Genomic DNA, 23,092 nt, shown 5'->3' with positions numbered 1-23,092 from the left:
TGGCCCACCCCATCATGGGCCACAGGAATGTTTAATTGGGCTACGGATAGTTGCACGACTGCATTCATGGAAGAGAGTGACAGGGTCTCATATCAGGGGCTCCACATCTTGAGAGGAGGAAGAAGACCACCGTGCCAGATGGAGCTGAAGCACGTGAACACCATATGCCCTTCTTAATTTGATAGCATCCATGGTGGCTCCGAAGCTGAGATGGAGATCCGATGGAAGCACCCCCTGTGGTCCGGCCTCACCTCCGGCCACGCCCGGGGTGGGGGGTCAAGATGGACCTGCCATCCTTTTCTCATTGGGGACCCAGATTGACGCCACCCTTGAGGTTTTCCTTAGCATCAACCTGTTAGGAGCTGATGGATAGGCGATCATGGCTCCAGGTTCAAAGGACATGGAGAAGAATCTTGGCCAATGTGGCAATCCAGTCTCACCTCCCGCATGTGCTGCCCTCGTGGGCTAGCATTTAGGCTTGATGCCAGATTTGGTTAGTAGCTGCTTGTCACTTGTCAATTACACTTTGATTATATTCCATGGCAAAATAAATGCACATTCCTTCCGACTGTTGATAGATTGGGAATGTTGGTGATGGCTCCCCTTGGATATTTAGCTAACTGTACTACTATGGTCATCATGATCACAGGAAATAACCAATCCACCAATAGTAATGCATCATAGATCTGTATCACTTTCATTGCTATTGCACACGTAAAGTGAGATGTATATGAACAAGTCATATGGAGCACACTGCTCTAGAGAGAACCAAGAGATAATTTATACCCGTATACTACACATAATATCAAGAAAAACAATGATTTGCAGAAATTTTTGACTAGGGTTAGCTATGACAGTCCACCTACCGAAGCTGGTTGTCATGATGGTGCACTCCAAACTGCTGTAATTGTGGAATTATGTGATGAGTAGATTTCCTCCTCTCAGCATTCAGGACAACCAGTGAGAAGCAGGCCTTGGCATTTGAAGGGTTTCCTACCTGTTCCCCTGTTACTTGCCTCTTTGTCTTGCAAAATGGAAAGCGACCAATCAAGCACGTTTTAGTGTCCTCTGAGCTGCAATATTTGAATCTGAACTTGGTATCGCTTTTAGTACATCTGAACTTGGTATCACTTTTAGTACATATTTTACATCCTGCAAATGTGGTAACCATTCAAAAAGGAATATTATCAATGATTTGTAAAATCGACAGCGCATTTCCTTCTAGAGAGAGAGAGAGAGAGAGAGCAACAGTATAGTAAGTTAAATTTAACTTTGATAAAGATTCAACGTTTTACGAAATGAAGATGTAGCAACACATGACTTGTCTAGAATTTTGCTCTGACGGACTATGCAGTCCTGTATCTCATACCATATTTTGTTTCTTCTTGAAGAAAATCAGTTTAGTTGAACAGCAAAGAAAGAATCAATATCATGAGAAAAGAAAGCAACATCTCACTGGTGAACAGCACTATTCTGCATTAATGGCCACTACAGTCTTACATTCTGTAGCATATCTTGACTATGCTGCAGAATATTGTAGTTTCAATTCTCAAGGTACTAAATTTAATGAATAACATCTAGAGAATTATATTGCACATAGGAACACCAAAACATACCATATCCTGTTATTGTAAGACAGTATAACACTCACTGTTTGCTTGGTATGATTTTACGTCCTGAAATTTGGTTGACAGAATTGAGTCGGTGCTGGTGCAGGGAAACGAATATTCTAAAAGCCCCTTAAGTGAAAAAGTTCTTAAGAAGCACGTGTGGCTCAAGATTCTGAGCAGTTTCCAGAGGAGATACCACTACCCTATTCCTGTTATTAAGCTCTGAAATATAAAAATGTATTAGTATAGAACTACAGATCACCACTCCTTTTCCAAGTTCAGTGAAGAATCATTTTCAAAAATATCTGTCTCAAAACAATCAAAACAGAAGAGGTGGAGATGAGGATAATCAAAAGCAGAAAAGGATGGAAGAAGAAAATGATGTGATGGTACCCACTGCGAAATCATAAAAAGTACGAGCATACATCACCACTCCTTTTCAAATTTCTGTGAATAAGCATTTCATAGACCTCTCTCTCTCTCTCTCTCTCTCGCAACATTCAAAGCAGGAATGGTGGGGAAGACAATAATTAAAGGCAGAAAGGGATGGAAGAAGAAAATAAATTATTATAGAATTCACTGCAAGATCATAACTAAAACAAGCTGCACCATCTCTCTCTGAAATTCACACCGACATATAGAGCAGGCAAAACACACTTGAAATTCTAATCCTCACAAGCTAGGACTCTTGTGGTTGTTTCCTCTGCAAACTCCCAAATCTAAATATTTCCTAGAAGACTTGGGGGAAATTGTTCAAACTTGATTTTCTGGTTGTTACCAGTGCATGACAGCAGACATGCGTCAGCCACTCATATTGTTCTTTGCTATCAGAAACTTTGTTGCATAAAGCTCATCAACAACAAGCATCTTCTGGCATTAACTTACAGAAATCCCTTCCTTCTGGCATTAACTTACAGAAATCCCTTAGGTCCTGGAATTCATTTAGATACAAATACTTGTGGATTTGTTAGGCAAACAAATTTACCACTGCATCCTTTTAGCCAATATCAGGGTATCCCTTGCCCTTTTATAAGGGAATGAATTGACCTTAACATGACAAGATTGACCTCGCTAACCTAGAAGAGATTCACATCAGACACAAGCATAAAATAAAAAACTTCCCATAGGGAACCGGGTTAGACATTCTTAAATGATCATTACCATTTCAATGTTGAACAAAAATTGCACGACTTCTTACCACATACAGCACTAGTTCACAATGTTCACATCAGAAGAATCATGCTCCACCAACCATGATGGTTTAGATACAACCTGTTGCACAAGAAGCATTTTAACATCATTCGAGTAAGCAGCTTCATTCTCTTCTTGTTCAATGTCTCATTTTCTTCTTAAGGAGGGTCACACAATTTCACAATAAGGCTCCCAGGAACCTAGTACTCAGTGGTTATAATACTGTCTAAAATTGCAAGGAATTGGCATCAGAGCTCCTTTGGCACTCCTCTTACAACTAACTCAAATTACCAATAAGAAAGGATGACATTTAGACGGAAGAAATGTCAAGCAAACTTCCTCTTCTACAAAACATGCCACACATTATAGATGGTTGATTTGGGGGATCACTTAGTTTTTTGTTATAGTGTTGACACATGTTGAATGCACTGACATCTCCAAGGAAACAAATATTTTAAAGTATTCACGCCTTTTTGCTAAGATACACATTTGCTAGAAGAGATACATGTGATTGTTGTGCAAGAGATTAAAGAGGCATGTTCTGGATTCCTATTGAAGCTAGCGATTATTTTCCTTTGGCTGACCAACGTATAAAAAGCAGGTACCTGAAGGCAGAAGGAATAGGTCTCGGTATAAGGAGGTGCTTCCAGGATTGAGATGTCTGCTCAAAGTGGAAACCCTAATAATGATTTATTAAGTGGAAAAAACTTTAGACTTCAAAGAATTTTTGGCATTGGTTTTTTCCTAATTTTTGTTAACAAAAAAACAACACAAAAAGTCTGTTTGGTACTACTACTTCCATTTTCTACTTTTATAATCAGTTCTCACAATTTTTAGAAATGTAAAAGCAAGAATATGTTGTTCTTACCTTTTCCTTTAACAAGGATCCCACACCTGAGCAGGGCTGTCAAATGAATGAGCAAAACTTAAGCAGCACGCACTCAGCTTGAAATTTAGCCCAATTTAAGCTTGCAAACCAGCTGAACATGAGCTTTTTCCTTTTTTGAGAACAGAGAGGACAGCCACACACACTTCATTAAGAAAATGAAGATACAACAAGAGATAGAGCTCAACTATCATCACAAAGACCAAAAAGCCAATCAAAATTTGATTCAAATTCAAACCACACCTTCTACAGAAATGAAAACAACAAATGAAATTCAGACTTTCAAGTTCAAAAGTCCCGTCACCAAAGGACTCATTGAAAGTGATGAATAGTCACCAAAGATATGAGCACCCAAACGACAACCACCGACAACACCAATGTTGGCGACCATGAAAGATCTCTAATCAACAAGTTGAGACATTGTCTTGGTGCCTCAACCCAAGCCACAAAGCCAAAGAAAGAAAGATTTGGCAGAGTAACTCATGTGGGGGGAAACCATCATCATCACGAACCCATTGCCATGAATTGCCAAAAACTGGTGATGGAAACCACCATCATCATGAACCATTTAGCCATGAGGCAATGAATCGGATTCTCACATCCTAGCCAAAAAGAGGAGGCCAAGGGGGGAAATCAAGGTTCTCAACTAGATGAGAAGGGGGGAGGCAAGCCAAAGAATGGGACCCAAGAACACAAATGGAGGACAAGGAAAAGAACGCGGGGGGGGGGGGGGGGAGGAGAGGCCACAAAAAGAGAGGGAGGGCAGAGCAATGGGGGACCACAAGGATAGGCAGGGAAATAGGGGAGAGAAGAGAGAGAAAGGGATAGAAGGAGGAGACACAATAAGAAAGAGAGGGATAAAGTCATGGAGGAACCACAAAAAGAAAGGAGACCTAAAACAAGGAAAAGAGAAAGGAGGTCGGGAAGGGACCACAAAGAGAAGAGAGAGAGAGAGAGAGAGGTTGATCCGTGGGTGATTACAAAAAGGGAGAGAGGTGAAGCCATAGGGACCATGGAGAGGGAAAGAGTGGATTCAGGATCCATACAAAGAGAGAAAAAACCAAAGCCCAAAACATGCATGTGCGAGAGAGGACAGAGTGCAAGAAATGAGAGAGGGTGAGAGATATAACGAGAGAAAGAGAGGCAGAACAAGGAGCAAGATGGAAGGAGAAGGAGATGAGGACCCATGTTGGCGTGTGTTGTCTCGCATTAGCTATACATTAGGTAGATCTTGGATACTTACAAGACCAAGGAACTCAAATAAAAATTTCTGGCTAGCCTTTTTGGATGAGATCATAGGTTATTATAAATGGTATCAAAGCAGACCCAGCTCATAGCCTACGTGGACTAGAGGGCCCTGTAGCATGGATCCATCGGGACCGACCATGGATTGATTATGATCCTTGTGATTAGATTTGAATGAATTTGGATCTTTAGCCTAGTGAAAATGCTAGGACGTAAATGAAAAGAGTATATGAGGACTCGTACAGGCAAGTGTTTAGTCCTACAATGGCTATGCATTAGGTAGATCTTGGGTACTTATATAGGGCCAAGGAGCCCACATAATACCTTATGGCTAGCCTTTTTGAATAAAGTCCTGGGTCATTACAAGGGAAAGGGAGAAGGAAAAGGAGAAGAGGTGAAAAGGAGTGAGGATTCCCCATTCAAGAGGCCTAAGAACCCAAGGAGTAGAACCGAAGTCTCTCTCTCTCTATCTCAATTCAAAATTCAAAATCTAGAAAGAGAGGAGAATAACATGAAGCAAATTTTTAAGATCAAAATTGAAACCAAGGATTTAGATTCTAGCGAGATGTCCTGCGGGACACCAGGACAGGGTACCATCCCATGTGTTGGGACAATACTATCCCGCTAGCGTCCTAGTGACTCAATCGAGATGTCTTGGGAGTTGGAACAGCCCGTTTCATAAAAAAAATCAAGACAGTCTCATCCCATGGGATTTTAAATCTTGATTGGAATAATCCAAACACAAGCTATGATCAGCTTGCACATGTTTGGCTCAATATAGATTGAAATAGAAATAAATATTAATATAATATCATATTATATTTTTTTTAATAAAACAGGCATTCTCTGTTGTTTGATATAAACAATTTTTTACAAATAGGGATAAACTTCAGCAATTTGATCTCAATCCTTTGTTTGTAATGATGATGTCATTGTAACCATTAGAGTATTATCTAATGGATGCATTTGCTAAACTTCATAACGAAATTAAGGATTGCCACAACCACTATCATTATCTCTCAATCTTTATGACTACCACAACCATTGTCTTGTCTGCACTTTCTCTACCACCTTCATCTCCTAAGTACCAACCTTTACTCCCAAACGCTAAATTCTTTATGGGTAGTGGCTAAATCCTCCATAAATAATGAATTACTCTCCCTGGTCAGTGGCTTAATCCCTGAAAATCCTCAAAATTAGGGCTCCAACTTTATCTTCTCCTTTAACAATTCACTTGCCATAGAGGTGGATGAATGTCACCCTCCTTCCTCAATGATGCATCACCAATACTAAGGATGTAGAGTTAGAATATGTATTATTGACAATGATCAGGATCAAGATGCCAAAGATGATTGGGTCATGACCGTAATCAATACCGCAAACACAAGATGCTAGTGCTCCTCTTCTCTACTCATTTACATGATGGCCTATTCTTGGATGAGCTCTTTGCCCTATAGCCTTAGCTAGTAACAAGCCACACCAAGCCAAGCACAAGCTTGCTCGATAGTGGACAAGTTAAGCTTGCTCTAGGCTTGCTTACCTCATGACGTGCTTAAGCTCAAGTAGGCCACCCAATTTTTTGAGCAAGCTTAAGCTAGGGCCAACTCCCTTGTGTTCGGCTTGTTTACACCCTACACCCAACCCCCCAAACCACTTTCCCCATCTAACCCACTGCATGTTACCACCATCGCCACCACAACTCTTATTGTTGCTACTGCTGCTACCACTACCACCCACTCATTTCCCCCTTGCCATCTCTTCTTCTATCTAGTGTCAGTCTAGTTCTTGAATAAAAGATGAGTATAGAAAATTTGCTCATTTTTTAGTTGACTATGACAAACATGTTGATGATGTTTTGAAGAACTAAAAAGGAAATCAAAGTGCTACCAAACACAACCTTACCAATTCCCAAAATTGTGATATTCCACAAGTGCTACAAAGAGTAGGAGGGCTGGAGGGGTTAATGTATTATTGAGGCTACATGTCCTTATCCCAAACATGGCAATCATTTTGTGAGCCACAGCTTCAAAGTCAGATCTCCTCTATCTGAAACCACTACAACACAATGAGGCCCATAAGTGCAAAAAGTAGAAATCTGTTAAACTTGTGAACTTCCATTGCACTACCTCCAAGTGGTTGAGTATCTACTAAATGGAAGTTGATGGACCATCAAGGTCCATATGCTAGGTGAAAAAGAAGCAAACTCAATGAGGAAAAAGTTGAGCTATAAAATAGTTGGCTCATATGGTAAATTATTGCCTAGAAAGGAAGCTGATTTCACCACCTAATGTTAAGCCAATTAGTCATATTAGTCAACAGTTACATCTATCCATAGCCTCATTAAGAAGCTTTGCTATCACGAGACGCACTCAGCATTGTTAATCGTAGCTTTAGAATGCAAAAGTTTAGTCACATTACCCAACAACGACTACGTTTATCCATGTGCTCATGAAGAATTTTTGCTATCACTACAGGAGGTTAGCACTCTTAATAACAATACCTTTATCCATGTGCTCACAAAATCTAGGCCTTATCCCATCAACGAATACAAAACATGACTCAAACTCAGAAGACTCCCCATGTGAATTAAGCAGAACACTCATGATCAACTATTAGCCCAACATCGACCTGCCAATATGTTGGGCTAATTGCTAACTTCATGAGCTTACTTGCTTAAGCCACTTGATGGGTAGAGCAAAGATACCGAAGAGCTAACAAAATATAGAATAAGAATATTAAAATGAAAGATATTAATAGAAGTTTTCCAGTGAAAGCAATTAAAGTCATCACCTAACTCCTTCATAGGCTAGGACTTGTACTTCTAAAATCATGTTGAACATAAATTACCTAAGAGAGTGGAAATGAAGAAAATTTCTAGTCATTTCACGTCAATGCTTATGTAACTAGACATTATACCCTACGTTTTACATTTTATAATATTCTGTTATAACCTGGACTTAATTGTCACAATCTGTAATTGAAATCATGTAAAAAAATGAGGTGCACACTGTTGAGAATGATCTAATAAGTTAACTTGGTCTAACATTAAGCATTTGAACTACAGATATAATGTAGGACATGTCCCCTGTCATCCTTTTCCAGTGTTTCCATTGTTTAACTGCTGGGTATCCAATTATTTGTTGCAGGATGGCATTGTGAGGAACAGTGGTGCCTCTTAAGCATATTCTTTTCCTGATTAATTTATTACAACTACATTAATCTCGATTCATGACAAATGCATGTTCAATCCCTAGTATATAATAGTGTTGCTTGACTGCATTATTAGAAATTTAAAGAACTTGATACCATGCACACCTATCAAGTATAAAAATTAGTATTAATGGACAACATAACCCGCCTTGAGATTTTCTTGTCTTCAATAGGATGTTTCCATTAATTCATTGTCACATTTATGGATCCTGCTCTCCCATATTGCTTTGAGATTTTCTTGTTCTCAATAGGATGTTGATGTCCATTCACAGTCATCTTCATGGATCCTGCTTTCCCATCCATTCATACGAGGGATATATTCTTTGTTGAATTAAAATTCCATAGTTCCTCAGCAAAACCCTGTTCATGTTCTTATTTGGCATTTGACTTGCCTTTTCTTCCTTTTAGCCTTTTCTCTTTTTTCAATTCTTATTTGGACATTGTGTACAATTCCTAGATCAAGTAAATTCCTCAAGCTTTCCGTCCTCATCAGGTACTCTATGCAATATGCATCCTCATATTTAAAGGCTCATATTTGAGCATACATGCATGTGACTGGAAAAATCAGTTTGCTCACCTCTTATCATTTATTTGTATGACACTAAAGAATTTTATAATCTTATGTATCTGGTTTCACCCTATCCATCTCAGACAGGATCATAACAAAATGTTAACTTTAATGGAACAGCATGGATACAGCTTTTTCTATGTATACAAATATAGACTAGGATCCAGTCAACTAGATTTCAAGTTGATTTTTTTTGGGTGGAATCAGAAGATAGGGGTTCAATGCTGATGATCCAATATGTTGGATGTGATATAGTATCATTAAATTTCTTGTAGACAAAAAAACATATGATTTGGAGGCCGCTAGCCTACACATGAAGTGGTAAAGGTGGTGGTTCAAATAACATGATACAAGTTGGCCTGTTTTCACCACTTGATGCATAGGCTAAGAGACTCCGAATCATATGAACTGATATTTAAGCAATTTAAAGGTAGTAGATTACATTCAATGGTTCAGATCATCAATGTGGACCCATATTCCGATTTCACCTGACCAAATTCAACTTGAAATCTGATTGACTAGATACTATTTCGCCACTCTTTCTCTACATGTGTGTTTGTACTCTGTATATATATGTATATATACAAGTATGCATGTATTTATGTGCCTATGCATTTAACTTTCTCAAACATGAAGTTTATAAGTTTCCATGGTGATTATACCAAATTACGAATGTCAAGATTAATTTCACATGAGTTCAAAATGTAATCCAACAAATGTTTGGCTAAACTTGGAAACCATCAGATAAGATAAAAGCAATTGAAATGGCAGGTTCAAATATGATTTAATGTAAACAATAAACAACTAACCCAAATACATTTCTAAAAGAGTTCTTATGGAGTTGGAGATTGAATTTTTAAATCATATGCACTTTTACAAGATTGTTTTGCATCACATGTTATAGATATAACATTTTAGAAAATAAGCAAAAGTAATGATAAATATTATAAGAATAATGGTTTCTTAACAAAGCGGAAAGTGTTCTAACCTCAAACTCTGATGATAATATAGGTTCAAAAAGGTGCAGTTTCCACCTCTATTCATTTCTGATAAACTTCAAAAGCTGTTCAACTTATCTGCAAAACCCAAATGGTATAGTTTGTTATTGTTTTCAAAACACAATAAGATGGTCACAGAGAATTTCATTTTCCCTACCCATGGTACGATGCATTGAACAAAGAAGCAAGCAGCAAAGCATAACACAAAAGGTTTTAATTGAAAAAGGCCATTTACGTAAAAAGCTAAGAAGAAACCAGGTAGAAAAATCCATAATAGTACCATTTTGGATTGGGTACAATAGGACGATTTAATTCCTCTTGCCATGCATCAGGTTACTCCACATATATTGTTTTACCATCTCATGAGTTGAGTAAGAAGCTTATCCAGGCTCTCATGATCAATTATAGGGTCAGCCAAATCACTAATGTCAAAAAACCAGCTTCTAGAAGCTTATGTAAGATTACCAAGAGTTCAGAACATGACCAGCTCCTTTAATTCTCAATAAGAGGTTACTCACAAAGCTCATATCTGGACAACAGTGAAATTTATCCGAAGAAAGTAACAGACTGTTGACATTAATCCAACTGTACCCAGGCATCTTTCTGAACCCTCGTTCTTGCATTCTCGTCCTCACTTGTTCCACGTAATCCCATCTTCCTGAGGAGGCATGTAAATTTGATAGAGACACATAATTTGAAGGACTGTCTGGTTCTGACTGAAGAAGGAACCTGGAAGCCAGATCTTGCATTTCCTGGTTATTATGAATCACAGATGCACCAAAAAGAGCTCCCCAAACACTAGGAGAGGGTGCAACTGGCATTGAATTTATAAAATCCACAGCTTCATTCAGTTGGCCAGCTCTTCCTAACATATCAACCATACAGGAACATATTTCAACACTGGGAACAACAGCACAATTCTTTACCAATGAATTATAAATATCAACACCTTCAGATACCAAGCCCGCCCTATCACAGGCTGAGAGAACTGCTAAACTTGTTATGCGATCTAGTTTGACTCCAAGACTGCACATTTCATTAAACAATACAACGGCTTCTTTTCCCTCGCCATGAATCCCATAGCATGAGATCATTGAGCTCCAAGAGATGACATCTTTATGCCAAGACTCATCATCAAATATATGCCTTGCATAATTCAAGCTTCCACATTTGGAGTACATATCAATTAAAGCATTGTTCAAAGAAACTTCTCTATGCAAATCTGCTCTGATGGCAAAGCCATGAACTTGCTTCCCATCCACCAAACTTGCAAGAGATCCAATTGCAGGCAGGACACTTACCAAAGTGACCTTATTGGGCACTAAGTGATCTTTGAATTGCATCAACTGAAAAAGCCTCAGAGCTTCCTTGAAATCCCCATTCTCCACATAGCCCGCAATCATGGCTGTCCAAGCGACCAAATTCTTGGACACCATTCCATCAAAAATCCACCTTCCGAAGTCCACATGTCTGCTCCTTGAGTACATGTCGATCAGGCAACTTCCCACATGGAAATCCGAACCCAGACCCAGATCATTCCTTAGAACAAAACAATGGATCTCCCTCCCACGAAGCCAGCCACACAAAGGTAGAATAGTGGAGACCGTGAAGCCATCCGGCTTCACTCCTTCCATCTGCATCCGAATTATAAGCTTCCACACCTCCTCCTCCTCCTCATCCAAGGCATCCCCCAAACTCACCAACTCAGAAATCAGCACATTCCAAGAAGCGACACTCCTCGCAGGCATTTCATCAAACATCTGCCGAGCATCATCAGGACTCCCGCATCTGAAGTACAAAAGTATCAGGGAGTTGGCCATCACGGTGTCGGAACCGAACCCGAGGCGGATAACGAGAGAATGGATGCCTCTGCCGGTGCGGGAGTCGGCAAGCTCGGCGGAGGCCTTGGCCAGGATGGCAAGGGTGAAATGATCAGGACATTGGTGGGGGCGCATGCGGCGGAACAGGGCGAGGGGCTCGATGAAGAGGCCAGCGCGGGAGTAGGCGGCGAGGAGGGCGTTCCAGAGGAAGACGTTTAATGGAGCACCGGCGGCGGTGGCGGAGTCGAAGACGAGGCGAGAGAGGGAGGGGAAACCGAGGCGGGAGTAGGCGGAGATGAGGGCGGAGGAAAGGACGGGGTGGCGGTGGAGGCCAAGGGGGAAGGCGCGGGCGTGGGCTCGCTGAGCAAGGTGGAGGGAGCCCGCGCCGGCGGCGAGACGGAGGAGGTCGGAGAGGGACCTGACGGCGGTCGAAGGGGAAGGGGAGAACATCGTGAGGGAGGAAGAGGAGATTGGGTAGGGGCTAAGGTTCCGATAACGGCGTTATTCCGATATAACGGCCTCCAATGCCGCCGACTGTACAACGGTTACAAGAGCCGTTATTTGCCCAAGTACAAATGTTTGATTTTAATATAATATATATATATATATATATATATATATATATATATATATATATATATAATTTTTTTGCTGGTGTGCGAAACCTTCTGGAGAGAAAATTGCACAACAAATTATTTTATTTAGAATAAAAATAAAAATAACAGATTCTGGAGAAAAAATTACACAATAAATTATTTTATTTAGAATAAAAAAAAATAACAGACAGATATAACATATGCTTCATATATATATATATATATATATATATATATATATATATATATATATATATATTTTTTTTTATTTTTTTTTTTTTTTTTTTTTTTTTTTTTGGTGTGCGAAATCTTCTGGAGAGAAAATTGCACAACAAATTATTTTATTTAAAATAAAAAAAAAATAACAGTCAGATATAACGTACGCTTCACTAATTTAATATGGTATAATTTTAGCCATGATGCTAATTTAGTAATTTAGCTTTGAATGCTTCTTGCATAAATATGAAGATAGCAAAATATTGGCTCCATGATCAACATGAAGATTTATAATAGATCATTGTAACATTATAATCATCATTATCTTTTTACTTACTCTATAGTGTGTGATTTCTAATTTTTATTGTTAGAATGACAAACATTATGACAGCTGTTATAGTAGTATTATTTTATTTTATTTTATTTTTTTGACGGGCACATAAATTTTTTCAAAGAGAAAATTACAATGTAGAATCGAAATGGAAATAACCATCAAAGGATTGATTGTTATAACACTAAGTAATCCCGTTATACTGGTCATCACTTTTTTAAATAATATTTTGAAAATAAAAATTTTTAATTTGTATCTAAAGATTAAAAGTCAAAAATTGTAGCAACTTATAAATTATTCTTATTAGCAGGTTATGGCGGCCTACGACAGTTTTGAGTCCTTTTGTTACATTATATCCATAATAACGAAGAAAAAGAAAATGGCCGCACCAGCAGATTATTTAGTTTTAGAATAGCGTTTACAATACGATAATGGTGTTATTTGCTTTTGTACGGTTTTTTTAGATTAAAAGTGCATTTTGTCAAAATTCAAAATTTATGTATAAATTCAAATTTTAATACTAATATGCCCATTATAATAGCTGTCATAACAGAAAATAATGGAAATTTTTCATATTGCTAATCATTTAATAGAAATTTATGATTGTTGAATGCAACAAAAACTCCTTCGTGGGGAAATTTTTAAAAAAATTCAAGTTTTTATTAAGAATTTATTAATTTATTTGGGGAAATTGTTATAATAGCAAAGGCTATTGTAGCAGGATATTTTTTATATGGTAGTTGCAACACAAAAAATTGCTGTTATTTACCACTGTACTGCTTCTTTAGATAAAACTTTTTCGTTTTAATAGTCAGGATTTGCCTATAAGCACTTACAGGGGCTCAAAAGTGGTCCAATCAGGAAAGATTTTGCAGACTTTGTCGAAGAATTATGGAAACAAGCAGGAAAACTGACGACAAAGTGGATGGAAGCTAGACAAACAAAAATGGTAAAGATTGAAATGTAATTAATCTTTTTAAATAATTTGAGGTCCTTAAAGAATTGCTTGCTGAATGAAAACTCGCAAAGCTTCCAAATAGTAGAAACAAGGATTGACTGATTATGATTATGGTTGCATGAGAACAAAGTGAAAATTTAGTTAAAAAAAATTGACTATGAATTTCAAAGTATTGTCCTCATTTTTATCATGCCAAAAATTATGAATGAACCTAGATAACGCATAATTTGTATCAGAATTGCAGAATCATCATGAAAAAATAGGATGGAGGACTTATAGGTTGCCCATAAAGTCAGGAACTTAAGGTAAATCTTTACACAAGTAGGACACAGCAAATTAAATCTTTCTGAAGTCAACCTTTATGATTCTTGAGGCCCAAGATTTTCTCAAGCATCACAGAGAAAAGTAGGTCCTATAAAAACTCAAAAATCATATATAACAGTGCTTTAACCAGACGTATATCATGCATATGAGAAAGATGATGGACGCTCATTTCCTTCAGCCACATTAGTCGCAAAACTTGTTCCTACTGCATGTTTGTTACTTCATTAAACAGTCATGCCGACAGGTGACATCTGGAAGCTTCAGGCTAGAATTGATTGCAGGGGAGTCATACTCCATGATATACAGAAAATCGAATTCTATTATGTACACTTCCATTTTTTAATGTAAAAACTAAACTGTCTGAAACCAGGTTTGAACCAGTATATTGTATAATTCAATATGGTATTACAAGAAGACTAAACATTCTATTTGACACAATATAAGACATTGATTCCATCTCGAGTGCACTCATGCAGCTGTTGAATCTGCATATGAAACCCCTAAGAATGCCAGCTTGTTGCTTGCTAAATAAATTAAAAAATATATAGGACCTACAACAAATTCATTATAATTAGCATAATCTCAGAAGAAAATGTTGTCACCAGCCGTTTGTTTGCTAATTCCCTTGTTCAAAATTTTATGGTCTTCAACAGGCATCCTTCATAAAAATACCCATCATGATGGTAACTTAATTATGGCTAAATACCCATGAGAGAGACCTAAGGAATCCATATTGTTGACGGCAGCACGATCATGCACTGACACAATTCTCCCAAGCACCAAACCTAGAGCTGAAGCTACCTCCCCCATTTTGCTGAGCGTACTCCTCAATGACTTTGCGTGCACAGGCATCCCATGTCTTTACAATTTCTCTAAGTGAAAGGGGCTGTGGAAGGTCACGGAGGGATATTCTGAACCTCGACCATGCATTGACCGAAAGATCTTGAAACTCCTTGCTATAGGAACACATGATCGAATAAGAAAAAGTGCAGATCAGTTATAGAAGGGAGTGGTGAACTCGAACCCCCTAAGCATGAAAATCACAAAAATTTCATCTCACCTCAGTTCACTTGGTACCATATCTAGAATTACGGGGGATGATTTTGGATAATTGGTAGGAATGAGAAATCTCAGAGGCATAATTGGGGGCTGCATAAACAAAATATTGAATCAATACTAGATAGATCAATAAGGAATTCATGTATGTACCTCTGCCTTTTGGCTACTAAGGCCCCACCATCTGATCTGAAGCAAAATGTGATTTCAAGTTTGGACAGAGAAACGCAGCATTAAAAGAACATTTGACAACTGTCCCTTCTCCCCGAACTGCAGCAGCAGCCACATCGGCATCTTCACTTAGAGTTATCACCATATCAATCAGTTTTTGATTTATCTCATTGATCTCTTCCAGTAGAGCATGGTTGACCTGCATCAAGGAGATCTTAATAGATCTGCAATTGCTTGAAAAAGGTTCTGTAAATTTAGTGATCCCAGTGAACCCAGCAATTCCTCTCATTTTTTTGTATGTGTGTGTGTGTGTTTGTGTGTACATTGTTCTTATAGACAGAGATTTCAGTTTTTCTATCTGCCCATAGACACCAGAAGATAAAACCTTTTAGGTTTTAACCTTCTCAGAGTGTAGAGATGCATCTTTTCTTATTTGCTTTCCAGATACTAAATAACTAGAAAACATTTTAGTTTTATTCTTGCAATGATCTTATAATACCTACACTGCCCTTCATAAATTTCCTTGCTATCAAACAGCCCCTTATGTACAATCAGTTCTAATAGACAATAAGACAACTAAAAACTAAAGATGATATTAGATGATAGAAAATGAGCAATTGTTCTTTCAAGTTTATCAAATTTTTTTAAGCGCACATGTAATTTTATTTTACATGATCTTAAGCCTTGGAACTAGCTCCAGATGCTCATCTAATATATTTCCACTGCACTTTTTAATAAATTGTCATATTTGATAATTAGAAAAGAAAAGAACCAGTATACAATAACAAAATATCAGTTCACATAGACATGACCCACCTCTGGAAACCAACTACATGATGCATCTGTCAATGGACTAGAAAAGGAAAATGCAGCATTTTCTTTTGAAGCTGTAATTTTATGCTTAATGTAATGTCACCTCCACAGAATCACATGTTTAGAGAATTTGATTATGTTTTTCTTGGAGATGTATGATTCAAAAAATTAAACTACATATGGCAGTTTCTGGACTATTTGTTACCAGCCCACCCGATTATCTTGATTAAACATGATCTATCATAAATTATTTCTGGAACAGTTCAATCATTATCTATTTGATATCCAAGAAAGAAATGTTGTTTTAATTTGAAAAAAATGGAAAATTTCTTTAGCAAGGGTTGTTTTACTCAAACATCAACCATAATCATCCAGCTTTGTCACAATATGTGGGATTGGCTTTATGGATCCTAATTAGCTCAAACAGCTTTGACACAACTTTTCCTTTTCCCTGGCCATCCTTAATATTAGTTCAAGCTTTTCCAAATCCTTCTTTACAATCACCATCTATGTAACCTTATGTCTTCTCTTACATGCTTTCTACATCATTTAAAACATATTAGCACCTATCTTTTGCTAGCCTATTATTTATACAGTTTCATGAAACCCCCGAGTCGTGTTCTATAAATTGTCAGCAATACGTTATTTATCACATGAAACCCCAGAGGCACCTCTTGCTTCATCCAACTGGCTCTAGTTCTATTACATATATCTTCACTTGTCTCTCCTTATTCGGTATAATCAGTCCAAGCTAACAAAAACCACCACTCTGATCTAAAGCATAATTGGCATTTATCCTAGGGGAAAAGGGCTTAATTATACATGAGAACTTACAATTGAGACATAAAAGCCAAGCACTGCAGACTTAGAGGTATACATAATCTAATACCAGAAAGCATTTAGTGAGCCCACACAAGAAAATGAATTCGATAATACCATACCTCAACTTTTTGTCTCTTAAGATTGGATGTTGCAGTCGATTCAAGTCCAGATATTTTAAGCTCATATGATTGTTGGGAGCTGTCATTCATGCTGCCAGCTGATGGCATAACATTCAAGGGTATGGCAGTTAGATCACCAGTAGCAACTCTGGAATCATTTCCAGGTGCCAAACCACCATTTCCATCAATCATGCGGATTACAGAGCGCATATCCCTAACAGGGGAGCTCAGCTTCTTTGGTGATAAGGATTGTACCTGAAAGAGTAGCAATAACAATAAAGTTTTCATACTTCTTAAAACTTGGAAAACGTACTGCATTATCCATACAGAAATATTAGCAGCTAACCGTCTATCTATACAACTGATATCAAGAAATCGTTTTTCTCTTTTTATATGGGAAACATTTGTGACATGAGGCACACATTTAAGCAAGCTGTTTAAATATTGATACAAGCATAGCAACAAGATAGTCTCTGGACCAGAATTTCAAAGAAATTAAATAGTATTGAATAAAAAAAATAACTATTTGACTCACTGCAGCTGTAGCGTGTCAAAAGGCTGGACAACAAGGTATATAATAGCCTCGATAACTTAAACAACCCTACACTATTTCGCAAATACTTGAAATTGTCGACCAACATGATTTTATCTTCTGCATATATAATGCTCTCACCCCACTAAAAAAGTTTAACATCTAGTCCCAAACAGACAGATACCCCAGGCTTCCAAAAATAGTCATTTCAAGAATTTATTAAAATAACCATTTCTTGGATGAAACACCCATCCAAGCATCTAGAGATTATAGATAGCCATCTGAATGTTTAGATAGCACTTTTGAGCATTAGTAGGTTGTAAACAAAGAGCATAAACTCCAACAATTGAAGAAAAGAAGAAACAAAAGGATGTGCACCGGAAAAACTTCTCATCAGATTATGCTATATTTGAAAGCAAATCTATTATTCACTTAATCAAATTTAGGAATTAGAAAATAGTTGGAATCAGATTCTGGACAGCCAAGTCTTTAATAAATCCACCGTAACCGGTAAATTTTGGCCTCTACCAGTGTACATCCAGTTCCTGGAAAAGACCAGGTTATCAACCACAACAGGTCAACTGCTTGTTGAACTAGCTCACCCTAGTTCAAGCAGAGGTGGAAGCTGTTTCTTAGTTTATAAAAATGTAGTTGCTACAATATTAGGGAACACAAGCGAGAAGAAGAGAAAGGAAGTTCTCTTCAAACTCATGTGGAAAAGATTAAAAATTATGAAATATTTCCAACTCATGTTTGAAGTGATGAGGTGATTGTAAAAAACACAGAATTTCTGGAATTAAGGAAATTCATTTTGACCTAAACTTATATGATTTCTTTTTTTTCAAAGAGAGACTGGAATTCTCTTGTAGGACCTCCAATCATGATAAGATGTTGGATTGATGATTGAAGACGGAGATCACTTTGACTGGTGCTTACACTTTGACAACTCCACACAAGATCATCAACCGATTCAATTAGAGATACCATGGAGCTAACAAGAGCTTCAAGAGGCACAATAATGCATACAGGAAATGGTGACGTCGATCACTAAATAACCTAGTCAAAACATTGCTTTCGCAAATAAAATACATGTTTAAAATTTTAATAACTTCAGTCTTCAGATACATGGATGTGTGCATGAAATTTCTCATTAAATGATATCAACAAAACCTGTCCCACATTCAATTTAGTCTGTCACTTCATAATAGTTAAATATAACACATAAGTAACATTCATAATGACTACAAAAATCTAGCTTTCCAATGTGAAATGCAGCAAAATCCTCATCGATAAACACTTACAAAGTTTTAGCTATATTGCAGATGTTGAGAATCAGCATTTGAGATTCATGCATGTAAAAGTTAACATAGAAAAAGGTTTAATAACTTTTCTTGATTAATTACCAAGTTTTCACAAAATCATATAAAGACCAATATATAAAAGAACTTTAGAAAAGTTGACTGACCACATTGATTAAGCGTTCTATCGGCTGTTCTTTGGCATTTGATTGGCCTGGATTTGTTGTGGATACAACATTGGCCTCACACCCATCTGGACTTGTATAATTATGGTGCTGACCTGCAGGGCAATGCTGTTGATATAATCCTGATTTGATGCCAGAGCTTTGTTTCCCCTTCAACTCATTTACATCATTTTTTGGATGCTGTGGCATCTGATGCGGCGGCAAATGTGTCACTTGTTGTTGCTTTTGCTGTTGGTGCAACTGCATAGGTGGTGGCTGCTGTATCAGCTGCTGCTTTTGTTGTTTCTGTAACAGTAGTTGCATCTGGTGTTGTTGAAATTGCTGCTTCATTTGCTGAGTCTGAAATAGCTGTTGTTGCTGTTCATGGTGCTGCTGCTTCAGATGCGGCTGTTGAGATGCACTGATGGCAGTCTGCAAAGATCCAACACCATCCTGTTGCACCAAACCCACGGTTCCCTGTTGCATGGAGTCCAAAGATCCTTGCTTAGTTGGATCCAATCTAGGAGTTGGCTGCAGTGTATTTGCCATGTTCTGCTGTGCTGTTGGAACATGAACAGGCATTGATAAATGCATGGATCCATGCTGCATGCTTGGGGCAGCAGCTGACTGCATTGATGCTACCAAGCACTGCAAGTTTATCTGTTGCACCTCATTTACACGATCATCATGCTGCTGCAGCTGAGAAACTTGAGATGGTAGATGCTGTGGCATGGACTGAGAACGTCCCTGAAACTCAGAAGGAACACTCCTCTTCATATTTAAATTTTTGAAATTTCTCATATATTTCTTAAGGTAAGGAAACTTCCTCTTCACATCAGAATTAATATTGCTCTTGGATATTGGTAAAAGATGTAATATGGCATCTAAAAGGGACTTGTATATTTTCATTCTGTGAAGCCGTTCTGACTGCTTTGTTGCCGGATTGACACCTTCATGCTGTAGAAATAAGGGGGGAAGACAAGATAGATTAGAAGAAAAAACTAGATTTCCAAACATTTCCTCTATTTAACTTGTAGGAAAATCTAAAGCTTCATGGGTCAAAAGATATAATACTTGAAGCTGCTCAATCTTCAGAATAACCTTTCCATTGAGTTCATTGAGCTCTGTAGAGTACTTCTTCCAGGACATTATCTGCAATTAAGGAAAACCATCAAAACTAATAGAATGCGGTTTGCATAACTTATAAGACCACTGACAGGTGTCAATCAGTAGACAAAATCTGTTGCAAAATCAGCAAATGAAGTAACTGATATATGTGATTTGACATTAGTAAATTGAACATCTCTTCCACATAAGTGTTCAGTACTCTGGTGGTCAAATGCAGAGGTGAAATCTCTAAGTTTAGTTCTTATGCCAATTTTAGTTTTTAAATTAACCAACAGATTAAACTTCATGGGGCATCTCTATTCTTTTGAAAGAACAACTTTGGTCTGTCTAGCACCACAATACATTTTCATTTTTTTAAATAAATAATATAAAACACAAAAAACATATTAATGGAAATTACAAGAAAGGAAAGCTGTGATAAGTCACCTCTTGATAGATTTCCTCTTGCCAATCAACAACACCTGCGTTTCTATTCTGTGCTGCAAAATCCACCAATGCTGTTAATTCTTTTTTAAAGAAAGTATTTAGCTGCAAGAAATAGGCACTAGGCAAGTAGGATGTATGTCAAGGAAAACCCTCGGCCACCAAGATATAGGCTTAGACATTAGACAACAACTGGCATCCATTTTTCAGCCATGGGATTCAACTTAGTTAACCAATAGAAAAATCATATGAACCAAAATTACGTAAAGCCATCCAAAATATCATTGTGCCATGATACAAATAAAAAATTATTATTCAATAATCAGAATGAATCCTTATCTTAGAAGTAAATAATTCTTTGAATAGGCCTTCTACTTCTGCTGGCAGATCTAAATTCTGGCATATTATAAGATAAGAGAAAATTTAACTGAACTTGAAAATCTATTCTATCACAAACTTACTACACTAAAAAAAAATAATCCAAACCAATGAAATTGTACAATTAGGATGCCCATGGAAGAAAATTCTAACGATTTGTTAGGTATTGAAAATAATAGTAATAATTTGGTTTTTGAAAGCAATTGTGTGCATCAACATGACAACATCATTGGAAACGCTTCAGGTCTAGATGCAATGCACAAACTTCTAAGAATGTGCATCATCTACCACCAGCATTGGCCATGGAAAACCATCACATAAATATAGTCTACAGGTAGCAAGTGATTGATGCATACTAATGACTAAAATACCATGTTAGATCCTGTAGTGGCTCATTCTGTAACAAGAATCTGGTACCTAGCAACCCCTTTAAGACTGACACCAATATGAATGGACCTAAACCACTTTAAACTGCTGTAAACCGACTTCTAATGAACCATGCACCACTTGACGCCACTAAAAACGAGTTTGAAGTCACACCTGCTTATTTTTGCTTAGTAAAGATACAACCCATGATGTAACTCAATGCAGTCATACCGTACCAATCATTAACCAATACAAACCTGTACATGGACTTAAAAAACCTTGAGCTGCACATGGTCAAATAAAGATATATTTAGTGAGAACTAGTTTACCTCAAATCTGGTACAATATGAAATTTTTTATAATGAGCTATCCAACCCTAGGACCTGTCCAAGGCTAGGGCAGTGGTAGAGACTGTGTTTTATTGAAGAGGGCAACAACAAACCCATTTTAATCATAAAAATCATGAATTCAGAAAAGACAAATTTTAAAGAGTAAGCATAGTACAAATGATGCATCAGATAGAAAACATGGTTTTGATGACATTCCGACTCAGAATATTCTCCCAAGCTTTACAGCATGGATGCATGATATGATATAGCACAATAAATACATATTAATGAGGCAATTTAAAAGATAAACAAAATATGATATCGATAAGCTAACTAAATAAAATAATTATTTACATATAAATAAATAAAGCACTCATAGATTATGAAGGATTATCACAAAAATAGCTTACACTTCATACAATAAGATCCAAATCCACAAACTCTATCATTCAGTCATTATTCAACTTCATGGACCATTAAAAAATACTCCACACAATGACATCAACATGGGAATCTGAAATTAACCATCCATTAGCAAAACATCAACATCCATCAGAAAAAAGGAAAAAAACCTGCTCATCATCGCTTGAGGTATCGAGGAATTATTCCCAGGTCTATCCATAAGCAGATGGCCCTTTTATTTTTACAATATAGAATACATAAGTACTCAACACATTTGATAGCTTTATCCAGCAATTAATGACATTTATTACATATTTGGCATGGACAAAACATGCAATTTGAAAAATTATCCTTCTTAGTTCCCACTCTTAGATGTGTTTGAAGAAGGCAATTTATGTATCTCCATTTTTTTGTTGTTACAACTCACAAGTATTCTCTGAAAAATGAAGATAAAACTTATGTTTCAAAAGCTTCTCATTCAAAAAAATATAGAAAAAAGGAAGTCAATTGACAGATAGTAAATCAAAGAAAATAAAGACAAGCCATATGTAACTAAGCTACTAAGAAGAACATTGGTACTCCTCTTCCTTTTCTTCTCTTCTTCTTCTTTTATTTCCTCCTGCCATTCCTCTGCTTCCTCTATCACCACTTCTTCGTCGTTCTTTCCAGATTCTACTTAGATCAATTCTAGTTAAAACATACCAATTGGGAAAGAAATGTGCACTAAAAAGTAAGTGGGATGAATGATCTAGGACATTCTGGTATTATAGTAAATTTAGATGAACATCATTACATGGGACTGGATATTGATGATTGGATTAACAAAGTTCTTGTTGTTCATTATAAACAAGCCCCCTGACATCCTTGAATGGCACGACAAAATGTTGTCACAATTCTAAGTAGGCAATCTTATCCAGAAAACCTAAGCCATATTTGATCAACAAGTAAATTTTAGGATTTGGGGGACAAAGCACCATATATTAATTATTCTATTAAAATTTAGATTGTAAAGGGTGCAATCACCCCCCAGATCCCTCCTTCCTCACCCATAATGCCTGCATGAAGAGGTAGACTCCTTGTTGTGTACGCTTCACACTTCTTTAAAGCCTCATTCATATGAAATTCAATTAGTGACCAA

At 37.2% G+C, this 23,092-nt stretch overlaps 2 protein-coding genes across 5 annotated transcripts in view; both read right to left on the bottom strand.

Annotated features, from left to right (window-relative positions):
• Positions 1–683: 683 nt before the first annotated feature.
• LOC105043142 (pentatricopeptide repeat-containing protein At1g06140, mitochondrial) lies at positions 684–12,047 on the bottom strand. 2 transcript variants are annotated; one of them, XM_073256026.1, is made up of 4 exons: positions 9,989–12,047; positions 9,699–9,786; positions 3,670–3,799; positions 684–1,152 (listed from the first exon to the last, which is right to left on the bottom strand). In XM_073256026.1, the coding sequence occupies exon 1, from the start codon at positions 11,976–11,978 to the stop codon at positions 10,170–10,172; it is 1,809 nt and encodes a 602-aa protein (XP_073112127.1). In that variant the 5' UTR covers positions 11,979–12,047; the 3' UTR covers positions 684–1,152; positions 3,670–3,799; positions 9,699–9,786; positions 9,989–10,169. The 2 variants fall into 2 exon arrangements, with proteins under 2 accessions (XP_073112127.1, XP_010918861.2); XM_010920559.3 differs by lacking the exon at positions 3,670–3,799.
• Positions 12,048–14,213: 2,166 nt separating this feature from the next.
• LOC105043180 (mediator of RNA polymerase II transcription subunit 15a) overlaps positions 14,214–23,092 on the bottom strand; it is a 30,040-nt gene continuing 21,161 nt past the window's right edge. For 2 of the 3 annotated variants that reach the window (XM_029264005.2, XM_029264006.2), the window contains exons 5-11: positions 20,483–20,535; positions 20,003–20,080; positions 18,932–19,885; positions 16,935–17,189; positions 15,191–15,379; positions 15,014–15,102; positions 14,215–14,909 (exon numbers count right to left, since the gene is read on the bottom strand). In XM_029264005.2, coding sequence (XP_029119838.2) covers positions 14,705–14,909; positions 15,014–15,102; positions 15,191–15,379; positions 16,935–17,189; positions 18,932–19,885; positions 20,003–20,080; positions 20,483–20,535 — 1,823 coding nt within the window. In that variant the 3' untranslated portion in view covers positions 14,215–14,704. Of the gene's footprint in view, positions 14,910–15,013; positions 15,103–15,190; positions 15,380–16,934; positions 17,190–18,931; positions 19,886–20,002; positions 20,081–20,482; positions 20,536–23,092 lie in introns of all 3 variants that reach the window. The other variant, XM_019849715.3, reaches the window with a different exon arrangement.

This window comes from Elaeis guineensis, chromosome 4, assembly GCF_000442705.2.
Source record: "Elaeis guineensis isolate ETL-2024a chromosome 4, EG11, whole genome shotgun sequence".
Taxonomy (NCBI): domain Eukaryota; kingdom Viridiplantae; phylum Streptophyta; class Magnoliopsida; order Arecales; family Arecaceae; genus Elaeis; species Elaeis guineensis.
This window is presented reverse-complemented; position numbering and strand designations above follow the sequence as displayed.

Coding starts and splice junctions, on each gene's coding strand:
- LOC105043142 (XM_073256026.1), bottom strand. CDS start 11,978: ATGTTCTCCCCTTCCCCTTCGACCGCCGTCAGGTCCCTCTCCGACCTC.